The sequence below is a fragment of the Dendropsophus ebraccatus genome, chromosome 15 (genome assembly GCF_027789765.1).
Source record: "Dendropsophus ebraccatus isolate aDenEbr1 chromosome 15, aDenEbr1.pat, whole genome shotgun sequence".
Lineage (NCBI taxonomy): Eukaryota > Metazoa > Chordata > Amphibia > Anura > Hylidae > Dendropsophus > Dendropsophus ebraccatus.
In genome coordinates, this window is record NC_091468.1 from 72207621 (window position 1) to 72223532 (window position 15912).

Below are 15912 nucleotides of genomic sequence, written 5' to 3' on the forward strand. Positions count from 1 at the left end.
TGCTCTGGACAGTTCCTGACATGGACAGAGGTGGCAGCAGAGAGCACTGTGTCAGACTGGAGAGAATACACTACTTCCTGCAGGACATACAGCAGCTGATAAGTACTGAAAGACTGGAGATTATTAAATAGAAGTAAATTACAAATCTATATAACTTTCTTACACCAGTTAATTTGAAACAAAAAGATTCTTGCTGGAGTACCCCTTTAATGTTTCAATGATTTTTATTGAACAGAGTTTTTTATATTTTACATAAGAGAACAACATAAGTGCATAAAAATTGGCAAAGCAGAAACAAATCTATCACCCAAGTTGACGGGGCTCGGCCAGGCCTGCAGTGGCCCCAGGTGTCCACGACTGTGTCTTAAGTAGGCGACATCCTGGGAGATGTGGGCGAACACTAGAGATGAGCCAACCGGCCGAGCTTGGGGATTCGTATGAAGCTGACCTCTCGGCGTCTGATTCCCGCTGTCTGCCCACTCCGTGAAGAGGGTGGATACAGCTGGAGGACCGCCTATGGCTATGGCTGTATCCCAGTTTTCCATGGAGCGGGCAGACAGCGGGAATCAGACGCCGAGAGGTCAGGTTCATACGAGCCCCCAACCTCGGCCGGTTCGCTTATCTCTCGCCAACACCAGGCCCGGTCAGGTGCAGTCTATGAGGTCGAGAGGTCATCAATGAAAGGGGTGATATTGAGAAATGTATAAAACAAACAGGACACACAGTGTAGGTCAACAGGACCCACTCAGAAAGAGAAAAAAACAAGAAAAGGTACATAAACCAACAAGCAACTAACCTTGACTAGGCAAATAAAGTTGGCATGGAACCTGGATGCTCTTCCAATGACAGTCTCCCATGTGAGGATCAGGAGAGGCTGACAATTATAATGTATGATATGGCGAACAGCATAAATCAGTGTATATATGAAGACCCATGTGGGGGCCACATAGTGCCGGCATTGTTCCCACGGTTTCCAGATCATCGTGTATCCGCTGAAGGCTATAGGCCGTTCAAGAGCGTAGCAGTGTTTCAGAAACGACCTCGCTAATAGGAGGTGAAGTCCTGTCTTTCCAATGACGTGTGAGAACCACCCTGGAAATCGTGAGAATTTTACAAAAAAGCTATTTAACCAATGGGGGTACCGCCTCCAAATCCAAGAATAAGAGGGCCTGAGCTGGCGTACGTGAGATGTGCACCCCGGTGGCTTCTAGTAGTAAGGAGTACCCCTTTAAGATATCCTAAGCATTGAGATGCACATATGTTATAATCTCCTGGGTGGAAAGTCTCTTGTAGTTGATGGGAGCCGGCACCCAGTTCTCTGCTGCCCCATTATTGCAGTCTCTGTAGGACAGAGTCCTGGGTCTGAGTTGTTCCTCTTTCCGCCTGTTGTAGTTATTATGTGATGTCGGCGTCAGATGAAACTTTACTGTGTTTGAGCTTTTTACATGAGATGCGCGCCGGCCCCCTCATCACGTTTGGCAGAGGATGGAGTTCCGCCAATGTGTCATTCAGCTTTCGCCTTTAATTTTGCTGCTTTAGATTGTAATTAGTTTGTTTTATAGCTGCGGCTCTTTAGCATTCTGAGTGTTCTGCCCACGGATCAGCGATCAGCATGTCAATAAATCCGGCTCTCCTCTGTGTGCCAGGAGCCGGGGCATTGCATGGAGTGTGTAGAGATCCCCCATAACCTCCGGTGCTGTACTCACAGTTCTGCTGATCCCCTATAACCTCCGCTGCTGTACTCACAGATCTGCTGATCCCTATAACCCCCGCTGCTGTACTCACAGATCTGCTGATCCCCTATAACCTCCGCTGCTGTACTCACAGATCTGCTGATCCCCTATAACCTCTGGTGCAGTACTCACAGATCTGCTGATCCCCTATAACCCCCGGTGCTGTACTCACAGATCTGCTGATCCCCTATAACCTCCGCTGCTGTACTCACAGATCTGCTGATCCCCTATAACCTCTGGTGCAGTACTCACAGATCTGCTGATCCCCTATAACCTCCGGTGCTGTACTCACAGATCTGCTGATCCCCTATAACCTCCGCTGCTGTACTCACAGATCTGCTGATCCCCTATAACCTCCGCTGCTGTACTCACAGATCTGCTGATCCCTATAACCCCCGGTGCTGTACTCACAGATCTGCTGATCCCCTATAACCTCTGGTGCTTTACTCACAGATCTGCTGATCCCCTATAACCCCCGGTGCTGTACTCACAGATCTGCTGATCCCCTATAACCCATAACCCCCGGTGCTGTACTCACAGTTCTGCTGATCCCCTATAACCTCCGGTGCTGTACTCACAGTTCTGCTGATCCCCTATAGCATACAGTGCTGTATTCACAATTCTGCTGATCCCCTATAACCTCCGGTGCTGTACTCACAGTTCTGCTGATCCCCTATAACCTCCGGTGCTGTACTCACAGTTCTGCTGATCCCCTATAACCTCTGGTGCTGTACTCACAGTTCTGCTGATCCCCTATAACCTCCGGTGCTGTACTCACAGTTCTGCTGATCCCCTATAACCTCCGGTGCTGTACTCACAGTTCTGCTGATCCCCTATAGCATACAGTGCTGTATTCACAATTCTGCTGATCCCCTATAACCTCCGGTGCTGTACTCACAGTTCTGCTGATCCCCTATAACCTCCGGTGCTGTACTCACAGTTCTGCTGATCCCCTATAACCTCTGGTGCTGTACTCACAGTTCTGCGGATCCCCCATAACCCCCGGTGCTGTACTCACAGTTCTGCTGATCCCCTATAACCTCCGGTGCTGTACTCACAGATCTGCTGATCCCCTATAACCTCCAGTGCTGTACTCACAGATCTGCTGATCCCCTATAACCTCCAGTGCTGTACTCACAGATCTGCTGATCCCCTATAACCTCTGTTGCTGTACTCACAGATCTGCTGACCCCTATAACCTTTGGTGCTGTACTCACAGTTCTGCTGATCCCCTATAACCTTCGGTGCTGTACTCACAGATCTGCTGATCCCCTATAACCTCTGGTGCTGTACTCACAGATCTGCTGATCCCCTATAACCTCCGGTGCTGTACTCACAGTTCTGCTGATCCCCTATAGCATCCAGTGCTGTACTCACAATTCTGCTGATCCCCTATAACCTCTGGTGCTGTACTCACAGTTCTGCTGATCCCCTATAGCATCCAGTGCTGTATTCACAATTCTGCTGATCCCCTATAACCTCCGGTGCTGTTCTAACAATTCTGCTGATCCCCTATAACCTCCGGTGCTGTACTCACAGTTCTGCTGATCCTCTATAACCTCCGGTGCTGTACTCACAGTTCTGCTGATCCCTTATAATACAACCTAGGATTTCACTGCATTGAGGGCTTTCACCAGCAGCTGGCAGTGTTGTCATTTGGCCGGTCTCCCTGAGATCAGCGATCTGTTTCTCTTATGGCTCTACTAGGCATTGCTCCCACCTAGCCAGAATCCTGCTCCACACTGATGAGGGGCAACACTCTGAAACAGCTGTATGTGGATGGTTACCTAGCCTTGGTTTATCCCTTGTCATTACACTGACTTATAGGGCCACTTAATATGGTTGATTTGGTGGTTTCCTAACAGGAGCTGCCCCTTGGCTGGGTCCTTCCCGGAGGGATATCTGACTAGTCCTGTGTTTTGAGACTCTTTGATAAGGCTCCACGGGCTCCTCTTTTGCATATTCATGTTTCCCAGGGGGCAATGCACCTAGGACTTCACTGCATTGAGCGCTTTCACTAGCAGCCGGCAGTGTTGTCGTTTGGCTGGTCTCCCTGAGTTCAGCAATCTGATCCCCTATAATACAATATAATAATATATTGTATCCGCTGGCTGTATAGTACCTGGTATTGATCTGCCTCATCTAGTAGTTCGCCATCTATTAAAAAGAGTCTTTTCACGGATCATTTATTGTGATGGAAGGAACTGGTTGTCGGCTTATTCCTGGGTCGTTTACACTGGGTAACAATCCCCATATTCGGCCAATAATTGACTGTTGTAGAGCACCTGTGGACTACCCGAAACGTTACTATCAGTTTTGGATGCTCTGATTGATTACACAATTCATACTTTGCTATGCTGCGGGGGCCATGACAATAATGTATATTTACCTTTCCTGCTTACTCACCACTGCCAGTTGTGGAGCTGCCTGCTTAGCGCCACTGTCAGTGTTTTCTTAACATCCGATGATGATCAGTTTCCATAGGAAATAGGTAGTCAGCATATACTCTGTGCTGAGCGACCATTTCTGGTCATCACCAGATGTTTTCTAAGCAAAGAGCAGACGACTGGCAGCAGCGAGGGAGCAGGACAGGTAAGTATACATTACTGATATGTCAGTAATAGAAAAATTGATCCAATTGTGTGCAATTTGTTTGATCTGTTTTTCCATCGATTTTTTTGGGGGAAATTTAGATGAAAAAAAACTGACTGTAAAAACGTAGTGTGAACCCGGCCTAAATCGGTCTCTAACTTCTGCAGAATTTATATGTTACTTGGCGTTTGGTGGCGTCACGTGTTCTCTGCAAGTTTTTCTAATAAGGAGGAGGATGAAGTCTGCAGGGAGCAGAGATGTTCCAGTGCTAATGAAGTTCTATTGAGTAATCAGCCATCACGCGGATTTAGCATTTCATGATGAACCAAATAAGAGCCGCAGATTTGCCTTCTTTTCGATTGGCTGTAGATGCGAGAATGCAGTAATTTCCGATGATTTTCTCATTTATCTACAGGCACAAAACAAGCCAGAGATCAATGTGAAGCAGTTCATTGAGTGGATGCGTCTGGAGCCTCAGTCCATGGTGTGGATGCCCGTTCTGCACCGCGTGGCAGCTGCCGAGACCGCCAAGCATCAAGCCAAGTGTAATATCTGCAAAGAATGTCCAATTGTTGGGTTCAGGTAGGTTCAGCCAAGTCTCCTGTGCCAAAAAGTCCAACATAATAGGTAAATCATTTGGCTTGTATGATAGTAGTCATGTATGGGGTTTTTTTATTTAAAGTTTTATTCCTTATAAAAACATAAAAACAAGGAACAGAGGATGTTGAGTCCCCAAATATCAGACATCCAGACAAAAACATTGGCACTTTCTGGCATCAGTTGATTTTAAAGAGATTTTTTTTTCCTATTGACCAAAGATTTGTAATTCACTTCTGATAAAAATTCTTCCAGTACTTATCAGCTGCTGAATGTCCTGTAGGAAGTGGTGTATTCTCTCCAGTCTGACACAGTGCTCTCTGCTGCCACCTCTGTCCATGTCAGGAACTGTCCAGAGCAGGAGAGGTTTTCTATGGGGATTTGCTGCTGCTCTGGACAGTTCCTGACATGAACAGAGGTGGCAGCAGAGAGCACTGTGTCAGACTGGAGAGAATACATCACTTCCTGTAGGACATACAGCAGATGATAAGTACTGGAAGACTGGAGATTTTTAAATAGAAGTAAATTACAAATCTGTATTACTTTCTGACACCAATTGATTTGAAAGATTTTTTCTCCTTTAAGACTCAAAGCTAAGCACTTACACTATTAGCAGTGCATGAGGGTCCGACAGATGCCTCACCGGATCCCTCTTCGAATCCTTACTGGAATGCTCCTTTAAATGGAGAAGGTGGATATTTTTATCTCCATTTTATTTGTTTTTTTAATTGCCATTTAACCTGATATTTGGAGCCTTTCATTTCCTCCGTGCGCCCAGTGATATAACTCGCAGGCTATTTGTTTACCGAGCTTAAATTAAAGGTCGCCCATGCGTGTCTTAGTAACTGTGCACCTGCTCCTGAAGTATCTTGGAAACTTTATGGGGAGGCATCTTGTCCTGGTGGAACCTTTCCAGCCTGGTCTCGTGTTCTGCGTAGTAACAAACAGAACCATGTGCAAATATCACTTTTTATCTCCTAAAGTCAGAGGATTCTTTCATCCACATAGGACCGCGCCATTATTTTGCCTAGCGTTTTAATTAGCCGGCTTCATGCTGAGCGTATACAGTAGGAGACAATCGCTTAGACTTTTCTAGTCTGTGGATGTAAATATTTACTTCAAGGGATTTTAGCTAAAATCGGTTTTTATCTTTGAAAAGTTTCATCTTCATTATTTATTGCCTCCACGTTACTGCTGTGCCCACGCCGCTGTCCTCGTGTCATGGGTTTGTTTTTTATAGGATTTAATGAACAATATGACAGATTCATTTTAAGCCGTTTTGGAGTGGATCTTAAAGGGAAAGTGTCACCTAAATTTTCTTTTACTAATTGGAGTCAGATACTTAAACTTGTTCTTTTATTCTAATCTGTTTCTATTTTCTGACTGGAATTTTTATTTATTTCCCTTTTTGTACATTGTTATGGGAGCGGCCATCTCACCTGGGCTGTTCTTAGTGACATGCTTTACAGCCAGACTCATGGACATAGAGGACAATAGACAGACTCTGTCCCCTGAGATAAATGTGAGACATTGAGTGCTCTGTGACCTGTGAAGAGGTCATTCCACAGGGAGCTGCTATTGTCTCCTCTATCTACTGGTGTCACATGACGCTGCAATGCTGTACAGATCCCTTTACTGCAGCCTCCTCTTATCACCACAGACACAACAGGAAGTCTCAGCTTAGTTTTAACCCCAGTGGTGAGAATGAGAACTGCAGGATATCAGGATTATTATATAATAAAGATTAAAAAAAATTTCACCAAAAATTCTAATATATATATATATATATATATATATATATATATATATATATATATATAGTGTGCATGTATGTATATATATATATATATATATATATATATAAACCATAAAACCTTATTTATACAAGTCATTGTGTGATGGCACTGTCCCTTTAATAAATTTTGTTTCCTTCTTTACCATTCAGAACTTAGGGAGGGTGCTAATATTATCCAATAATTTGTAGCCATGTTATGTAGCTCTAATATATACAGTATATAAGCGGATGAGATAAGGTATGGGGGTTTTGCTGGGCGCCCCCTGCCGTTCTCTTTCCTTGTCGTACGCCCTGTGTCCTGCTTTGCACTAAGCTCGCTCACTTGGGACCATCTGGTTGCTGTAGATTTGTTTCCTTTAGAAGGCTATCCTTTGTAATGGCATTGGCCGTCCATGTGTCCGATCTCTCCTAGCGGCTCCCGTCCTCTGCTTCTGGTTTCATTTAGATTGTAAGTTCTAATGAGAAGGGGCCGTTGCTTTAGTCTCATTGTTTGTTCTTGCTTTTTGGGATTTTTACCAGTCCTGTGCCGGTTTGGTGAGATGGCCGCCCACTCTCTACTTTGCTTACAAGTTTCGGTCTACTTTACGTTTTTGTTGCCATCGCAGTTGTTTCTGTATAAAATAATAAATCCAGACAGATATGAAAGAAAGGAGCGAAAAGGCCCTTACTGAGGGGATGGGGGGGATTGGGAATCATAGAAGCATAACCATACACCATTACCTCTAAACTCTGTGGAAAGTTATACGATTTGTACGATTATAGTGGCTCTGGCCGGGATCCCCACATTCTGGAAAATGGGACTCCCGAAGCTCCTGTCTGAATGGAGCGGGGTCTGGAGAATGTGCTGTCGTCGTTAATGGTTTTGATAAAGATAAATGTTGTATATGGCTATCCTCATCCTATACACAGTGCATACCTGGCAGTTTACATACCTGGCAACAGCTCCATTCAGTTTGGCGCTTTACAAGTCTCGTTCTTAAAGGGGTTATTCAGCGCTACAAAAACATGGCCACTTTTCCCCCTACTGTTGTCTCCAGTTCAGGTGCGGTTTGCAATTAAGCTGCATTTACTTCAATGGAACTGAGTTTTAAAACCCCACCCAAACTGGAGACAACAGTAGGGGCAAAGTGGCCATGTTTTTGTAGCGCTGGATAACCCCTTTAAGGTCATGGGGTTCCACCCCACTTAACCTGTATTCTGTGGATAGCAGATGTGGTCAGGGTTGGCACATAGAGTGCGGCCAGATGTTGGTTAAGAGTCAATGGGGAAGAATGAGATGCAGTACCCAAGGGACATTGTTTTGCTTTAGCGTATCTTGGGGTGGTTTCAGTAGTAGGTAAGCCATTCCTCGTTTTTTCACAGAAACATTGCCGTTTTCCCCCATGGACTTCTATAGAGGGGTAAAAAACATCAGAAAAAAAAACATCATGTCTATACGCATATTGGCGTTTTTTCTGGCATTCTTTCCACAATTCTTCTATAGAAATCCTGAAATCACATGAAAATGCCAGAGATAAAAAAGGTCATTTATACTAAAATAAGAAATCTGCCAGAAAAAAAAAAACACAGAAAAGCTTGAAATCTGGCAGTTTTTGGGGCATTTTTTTTGTAGTTGAGTCTATATGTTTGAATGCTTAAAATGTGCATTAAAACCAGGTGTTTGGCATTAGATTATCGGTGGCTGAAGAAGTTGGATACAACCCTAGGGAGTCCTGGAAAATATGGAGACAGACATAGGCTATAGGCTATCTCCATGTTTTCCTGCATTCATTAGGACTGCATAAAATGTATCCAGCCATCGGTAATCAAAGACTGAATGATCAGAATCAGGCAAGCTCCAGCTGCATCATCTCTGGGACAACACATGGTCAGGTTGCTTTGCAGTTTCCAATACTGCCATGATATTCGTCCATAACTTCCTGTTAGACTCGGCAAAGCAACTAAAACGCAGCCTGATTGTAAGCTTTTGTATTTTTGTATAAGAAGATTTGGACTTTTCTACTCCAGGAGATTGGTGCTCCTCCTTCCTATCTTTGTCCTTACTGGTCCTTTAGTTTCTCTGGAGATCATTGATGGTAGATAGCGCCATTTGGAGCTTGTTCACACTGACTTGGGCTCAGTTTCTTCTTCACACTGTGACTTGGGCTCAGTTTCTTCTTTCTTCTTCCTGTGACTTGGGCTCAGTTTCTTCTTCATCACACTGTGACTTGAGCTCAGTTTCTTCTTTCTTCTTCCTGTGACTTGGGCTCAGTTTCTTCTTCTCTACACTGTGACTTGGGCTCAGTTTCTTCTTCTTCTTCTTCTTCTTCATCACACTGTGACTTGGGCTCAGTTTCTTCTTCTCTACACTGTGACTTGGGCTCAGTTTCTTCCTTCTTCCTGTGACTTGGGCTCAGTTTCTTCTTCACACTGTGACTTGGGCTCAGTTTCTTCTTCTTCACACTGTAACGTGGGCTCAGTTTCTTCTTCTTCTTCATCACACCGTGACTTGGGCTCAGTTTCTTCTTCATCACACTGTGACTTGGGCTCAGTTTCTTCTTTCTTCTTCCTGTGACTTGGGTTCAGTTTCTTCTTCTTCACACTGTGACTTGGGCTCAGTTTCTTCCTTCTTCTTCCTGTGACTTGGGCTCAGTTTCTTCTTCTTCACACTGTGACTTGGGCTCAGTTTCTTCTTCTTTACACTGTGACTTGGGCTCAGTTTCTTCTTCTCTACACTGTGACTTGGGCTCAGTTTCTTCCTTCTTCTTCCTGTGACTTGGGCTCAGTTTCTTCTTCATCACACTATGACTTGGGCTCAGTTTCTTCTTCTTTACACTGTGACTTTTGCTCAGTTTCTTCTTCTCTACACTGTGACTTGGGCTCAGTTTCTTCCTTCTTCTTCCTGTGACTTGGGCTCAGTTTCTTCTTCCTTACACTGTGACTTGGGCTCAGTTTCTTCCTTCTTCTTCCTGTGACTTGGGCTCAGTTTCTTCTTCATCACACTGTGACTTGAGCTCAGTCTCTTCTTCTTCATACTGTGACTTGGGCTCAGTTTCTTCTTCACACTGACTTGGGCTCAGTTTCTTCATCACACTGTGACTTGGGCTCAGTTTCTTCTTCTCTACACTGTGACTTGGGCTCAGTTTCTTCATCACACTGTGACTTGGGCTCAGTTTCTTCTTATTTACACTGTGACTTGGGCTCAGTCTCTTCTTCACACTGTGACTTGGGCTCAGTTTCTTCTTCATCACACTGTGACTTGGGCTCAGTTTCTTCTTCTTCACACTGTGACTTGGGCTCAGTCTCTTTTTCACACTGTGACTTGGGCTCAGTTTCTTCTTCATCACACTGTGACTTGGGCTCAGTCTCTTCTTCTTCACACTGTGACTTGGGCTCAGTTTCTTCTTCATCACACTGTGACTTGCGCTCAGTTTCTTCTTCTTCACACTGTGACTTGGGCTCAGTCTCTTTTTCACACTGTGACTTGGGCTCAGTTTCTTCTTCTTCACACTGTGACTTGGGCTCAGTCTCTTCTTCACACCGTGACTTGGGCTCAGTCTCTTCTTCTTCACACTGTGACTTGGGCTCAGTTTCTTCTTCTTCACACTGTGACTAGGGCTCAGTTTCTCCTTCACACTGTGACTTGGGCTCAGTTTCTTCTTCTTCACACTGTGACTTGGGCTCAGTCTCTTCTTCTTCACACTGTGACTTGGGCTCAGTTTCTTCTTCATCACACTGTGACTTGGGCTCAGTCTCTTCTTCACACCGTGACTTGGGCTCAGTCTCTTCTTCTTCACACCGTGACTTGGGCTCAGTTTCTTCTTCTTCACACTGTGACTTGGGCTCAGTTTCTTCTTCTTCACACTGTGACTTGGGCTCAGTCTCTTCTTCACACCGTGACTTGGGCTCAGTTTCTTCTTCACACTGTGACTTGGGCTCAGTCTTTTCTTCACACTGTGACTTGGGCTCAGTTTCTTCTTCTTCACACTGTGACTTGGGCTCAGTCTCTTCTTCTTCACACCGTGACTTGGGCTCAGTTTCTTCTTCATCACACTGTGACTTGGGCTCAGTCTCTTCTTCACACCGTGACTTGGGCTCAGTCTCTTCTTCTTCACACCGTGACTTGGGCTCAGTTTCTTCTTCTTCACACTGTGACTTGGGCTCAGTCTCTTCTTCTTCACACTGTGACTTGGGCTCAGTCTCTTCTTCTTCACACTGTGACTTGGGCTCAGTTTCTTCTTCTTCACACTGTGACTAGGGCTCAGTTTCTCCTTCACACTGTGACTTGGGCTCAGTTTCTTCTTCTTCTTCCTGTGGCTTGGGCTCAGTCTCTTCTTCTTCACACTGACTTGGGCTCAGTTTCTTCTTCTTCACACTGTGACTTGGGCTCAGTCTCTTCTTCACACCGTGACTTGGGCTCAGTTTCTTCTTCACACTGTGACTTGGGCTCAGTCTTTTCTTCACACTGTGACTTGGGCTCAGTTTCTTCTTCTTCACACTGTGACTTGGGCTCAGTCTCTTCTTCACACTGTGACTTGGGCTCAGTTTCTTCTTCTTCACACCGTGACTTGGGCTCAGTTTCTTCTTCTTCACACTGTGACTTGGGCTCAGTCTCTTCTTCTTCACACTGTGACTTGGGCTCAGTTTCTTCTTCACACTTTGACTTGGGCTCAGTTTCTTCCTCTTCACACTGTGTATACGGCTGCCCTAAAGACAAGCGATATCTCTGATTAATCCAGCGCAGTACTTTGTATCCCGCTGAGCAGTTACTAACACTTTTATAGGACACCAGTAATAATCTTAATAACATTGTAATTGCACTTTTTGTCCGACTGTTCTCTCAATAACGGAACGGGGGGTTTTATGTTCTTCCGGAGATTTTTGCTGAAGCTAGATCTTTTTTTGCTGTAAACACCTCTAAGGGAAGCTTATTACAGCCCGTTCTAGCACTTTCCATAAAACCTTATGCAGAGATGAACGCGGGCAGCAAATTGAATTTTTACAGAGTTACATAGAAGATACATATTATTTTATTTGTGCGTCTCCTCCCGGGTCGTAGATTGCAGTATTGGAGCCATTGGTTTCATCATCAAGGCAATAAAGACTGACGATCAAATTACATTCCGAATTTGTTTTTCTCTGTAAAAATTGGATGTTTTACACATTTACACATTTCCGAGTAATGTTTGATAAATCTGCAGATATTTTGGTGTGAACGGTAACGGCGTTTGGCATTCGGCTCCTCCGGCTTATTGGCACGGATTCCTTTAAGCTCTTAACGCTCATGTGACAGAGTTAATAAGGCGGCTCTCATCATCCGCTACTAAATTTACTTGGCAATTAAAGGATAAGGTGTCCGGGGCTGATTAAGTGGAAGTGAGCGTCAGAAGCAAAGATAGCCGCCTGTAATAATTAATGGCTCTAAACTCTGACTTTGCTGTTAACCTGCCGAGTGGGGAAAATATCAATATTCACACAGGGATTTAAAAGTTTTCCTATAAATTAATTAACTTTTAATTGACGAGTGACTTTCACAGTGTTTGTGCTAAGTAGATCAGGGGTCCCATCTGTATGATTCAGAAAAACACCATTACATGAATAACATGATTATATATATTTATGATGCGTAGGGGTAAGTAGAAAATCGACATAAAAAATGCCCGCATAAGGTACAAACCTGTTATGTATAGTGTTGAGGAAACCTGTCAAAATCTTCAGGTTCGACAACGTTATCTGAACCTAAATGCTCAGCGTTGGATTCCCATAACTCTGTCCATGTTTTCCTGGCAGCTCTAGGGTGGCATCCAACTTCTGCAGCCACATATATAAAATGTGCCACCATCTCTGTGGCCTAACAACTATCTAACAGTGTCAGAAGTTTGTAATGGGAATTGTAGCAGACAGGTTCACTTCAAGGGTGCATTCACACGTACAGGTTCTGTAGCAGATTTGAAGGCGCAGATTTGAACCTGCAGATTCAAAGCAAATCAATTCTAGGCCATCAAATCTGCTGCAGGATCCTGTACGTGTGAACGCACCCTCAAGGGGTTGTCCTGCCCCAGAAGAAAAATTACAATTGGCACATGTAAAAAGAAAGTTGTACTTACCTTTTCTGATTCCCAGCAGCTACTGCTTCAATTTGTCTGATCCCTGCTGCTCACCGCAGCTTCTTGGTTCCTGTGATATGTTGACTCCAATGACTGTCCACAACAGTGACCAACCTCGGCTAGTGATTGGCAGTTACTGTGAGGTTGGACTTTTAATGGACTACTTACCCAACCAGGGCTTGAATATCCCCCCTAATACATCCTTTCCTTACTTCCAATTGGCCTTTGCCAGCCTAAATTCCCCTTTAAAAAATGTTTTTGTGCTGTGGAAATCTTAAAAAATTGCAAATAAAGCCCCCACTTTCTAGCATCTCATGTTGACTTGCAGAACCCGTCCTCTGGGAGACAAGTTGTATATTTTATGTTTTCTTGTCATTTCAGGTATCGGAGTCTGAAACATTTCAACTATGATGTTTGTCAGAGCTGTTTCTTTTCTGGAAGAACTGCAAAAGGTCACAAGCTCCATCACCCAATGGTGGAGTACTGCATCCCGGTAAGTATGTCTGGTGAATGGAAGATTCTGTCACTAGAGAGAAAACCACTGTAGGAAACCACCTGCCCTGGATGTAATGATCTCTTGTCCTCCCGATCCCGACCATCATCTGTGCCGCCATAACTCATTATCAGCCGGCTCATTTAGTAAAGTGTCTATGTATGAACGGGCGCCCAAGTGAGAGCAACTTTATGTAGATTAACAAACCCAAACTGAGCGTTTTTATCTACAGAGAAATGAAGGCGATTGCGCCGTCTGACACTTTAACACCTTTCATTTCCCAACAGGCAGAAAGACATTATCACTCACTTTATATTGGTTATTATATTTAGAGGTTCTTTTTCCCAGAAATCACATTACTCTTGTCTCTGGGGCAGATTTACCAATGTTGTCTCATATACAGGGACTGTCTGCTTACACCTGTAGGGTACCATTCACACAGTTACATTTAGGCCACCACTGCGGCTTACTGACTATTGGTCACAGCTATACTATTTAATCATGGCATCTACCCAGAAGTCTATAAGGGTATCATACAAGGTATGGGCACCCTGTGCTTCCACATCATCACAGGTAGTGTTGAGCGAACTTAATGAAAGTGTTCAGGTTTGGCAACTTCTCTGAATCCGAATTCTCAGCATTTAATTCACGACTTCTGGAAAAGTTGGATGGTGTCCTAGGGAGTCCTGATCCTGACTACAGCCATAGGCCACAGGCTGTATCCATGTTTTCCAGGCAGTCTTTGGGCTGCCTCCACCTTCTCCAGACTCGGGGGAGTTAAATATCAAATCTTCAGTTTTGGAGAAGTTGCCGAACCCAAAAACTTTCATAAAGTTCAATCAACACTATTCACAAGGCCGGATTGCATCCTGGAAAAGGTATCAACATAAAGTAGTGTTTTTACCAGACTAGACCAGCTCACAACCTGTGTCCCATTGTCTTATTGTCTTATTGTCTTCAGTGTCATTACAAAAACCTGGATCCAATTTTTTTAAATCATAGAAAAAACATAATTACTGATAGAAGGATTGATTGGCTTATTGGCTTCCTAAACTAAGTATTAACTGTTAGGGCAATTGTCGGCCAGGCATCACTATTATACGTAGTGATGCATGGTTGGCGGCTGATGATTTTAGGGGCCCAAAGAGACGATTGGCCGATGATCATTTCATCAGCTGATTGTTGTCTCTATTAATCAAGCTGATTCGGCTGATTATTGCTCCGTGTAATGGGGCCCTAACGTATCTTGCGTCAAAGCTAGAGATGAGTGCGATTCCAGCATGCTCAACTCCGATTGTTTGTCATTCACATGATTTGATTGAAGAAGTTAGATGAAGCCCTACGAAGTCCTGGAAAACATGGATACGGCCATAGACCATAGACTAATCGTCCTAATGCCGAACGATTGGACAAGAACATGCTGCATTTGTGCTAATCTCTAATTAAAACACTCACCTTTCCACCTCAATTCTACTAAACCACTCCCTCTTTGTCACTTAGCCACACCCCCTTGTCAATAAAGTTGTAAAACATGTCTAAAACATATAATTTCCACCAGTATTATGACATTTATTGAGACAGAATTCAGACACATTGTGAATTGTTAATCTGCATGTGCCCCAATTATGTGAAGACCAATAAGCTGCAATACTAAATAAAGCCTGGAGTGGCGCCATTTCTGGAAAACGAGCACTTTTTTCCCCCTAACACTCCAAAACCCCTTTAATAGAGCAGAGACTGATGATTTTCCGTGGCTTCTTCTTTTATACTGTATGTAGAGCGTGCAGTGTTTGGCTTTGCATTAATATCTCCCAATCTGCAGAACTTCTCATACAGATTCATAATGTATCAGCACAGATTCCCACAGAGCTCCTTTGTATTTCCTGACTCTTCTCGGCATCACGTGATTATTTTTTTCTCCACTTCACTTAAATCAGAACTTTTCGTTCCCCAGTGTGATGTGGAATTGATTTGCACACCACTTAGCAGATGTGTGTGCCGTACCTGAACGAGCCTGCATCGTTGTCAGTCTGTGAAAGATATCCCACTGTCTCACATTCCCTATTCTGCATCGCCTTTCTGTGCATTTAACTCCAGACTTATTGTCTTGCTGCATCATCCAGGTACAAATAATCCTGATCATTGAGTGCTGAGTACTCATCAATAACTGCACATCACTCATCTGGGCTGATGGTTATAAGACTTGTAATGCAGGAAATACTGTATATCACATATCCATGGTCACGATTTGATGTTTGAAGTTACCATTGCACAACATGTAAGGTATTGCATCCTGCATCCTGCATTATATTTTAGATATAGATGGCTGAGCAGCAGTTGGCTTTAAAGTGTCATTGTATTAATTACCTTAAAGGGAAACACCGGCAATAAAATGCTGATGTCAGAAAGTTATTTAGTTTTGTAAATTACTTTTTAAACTATTTAAAAATCTCTAGTCTTTCAGTACTTACCAGCTGCTGTAAGCCCTGCAGGAAGTGGTGTATTCTCTCCAGTCTGACACAGCGCTCTCTGCTGCCACCTCTGTCCATGTCAGGAACTGTCCAGAGCAGGAGAGGTTTTCTATGGGGATTTGCTGCTGCTCTGGACAGTTCCTGA

The 15912-nt window shown here is 44.0% G+C and overlaps 1 protein-coding gene across 7 annotated transcripts in view; it reads left to right on the plus strand.

Annotated features, from left to right (window-relative positions):
• UTRN (utrophin) overlaps positions 1–15912 on the plus strand; it is a 410412-nt gene that overhangs the window by 356589 nt on the left and 37911 nt on the right. For all 7 annotated transcript variants that reach the window (XM_069954241.1, XM_069954239.1, XM_069954240.1 and 4 more), the window contains 2 exons: positions 4741–4907; positions 13185–13296. In XM_069954241.1, the coding sequence (XP_069810342.1) occupies positions 4741–4907; positions 13185–13296 (279 nt within the window). The remainder of the gene's footprint in view (positions 1–4740; positions 4908–13184; positions 13297–15912) is intronic.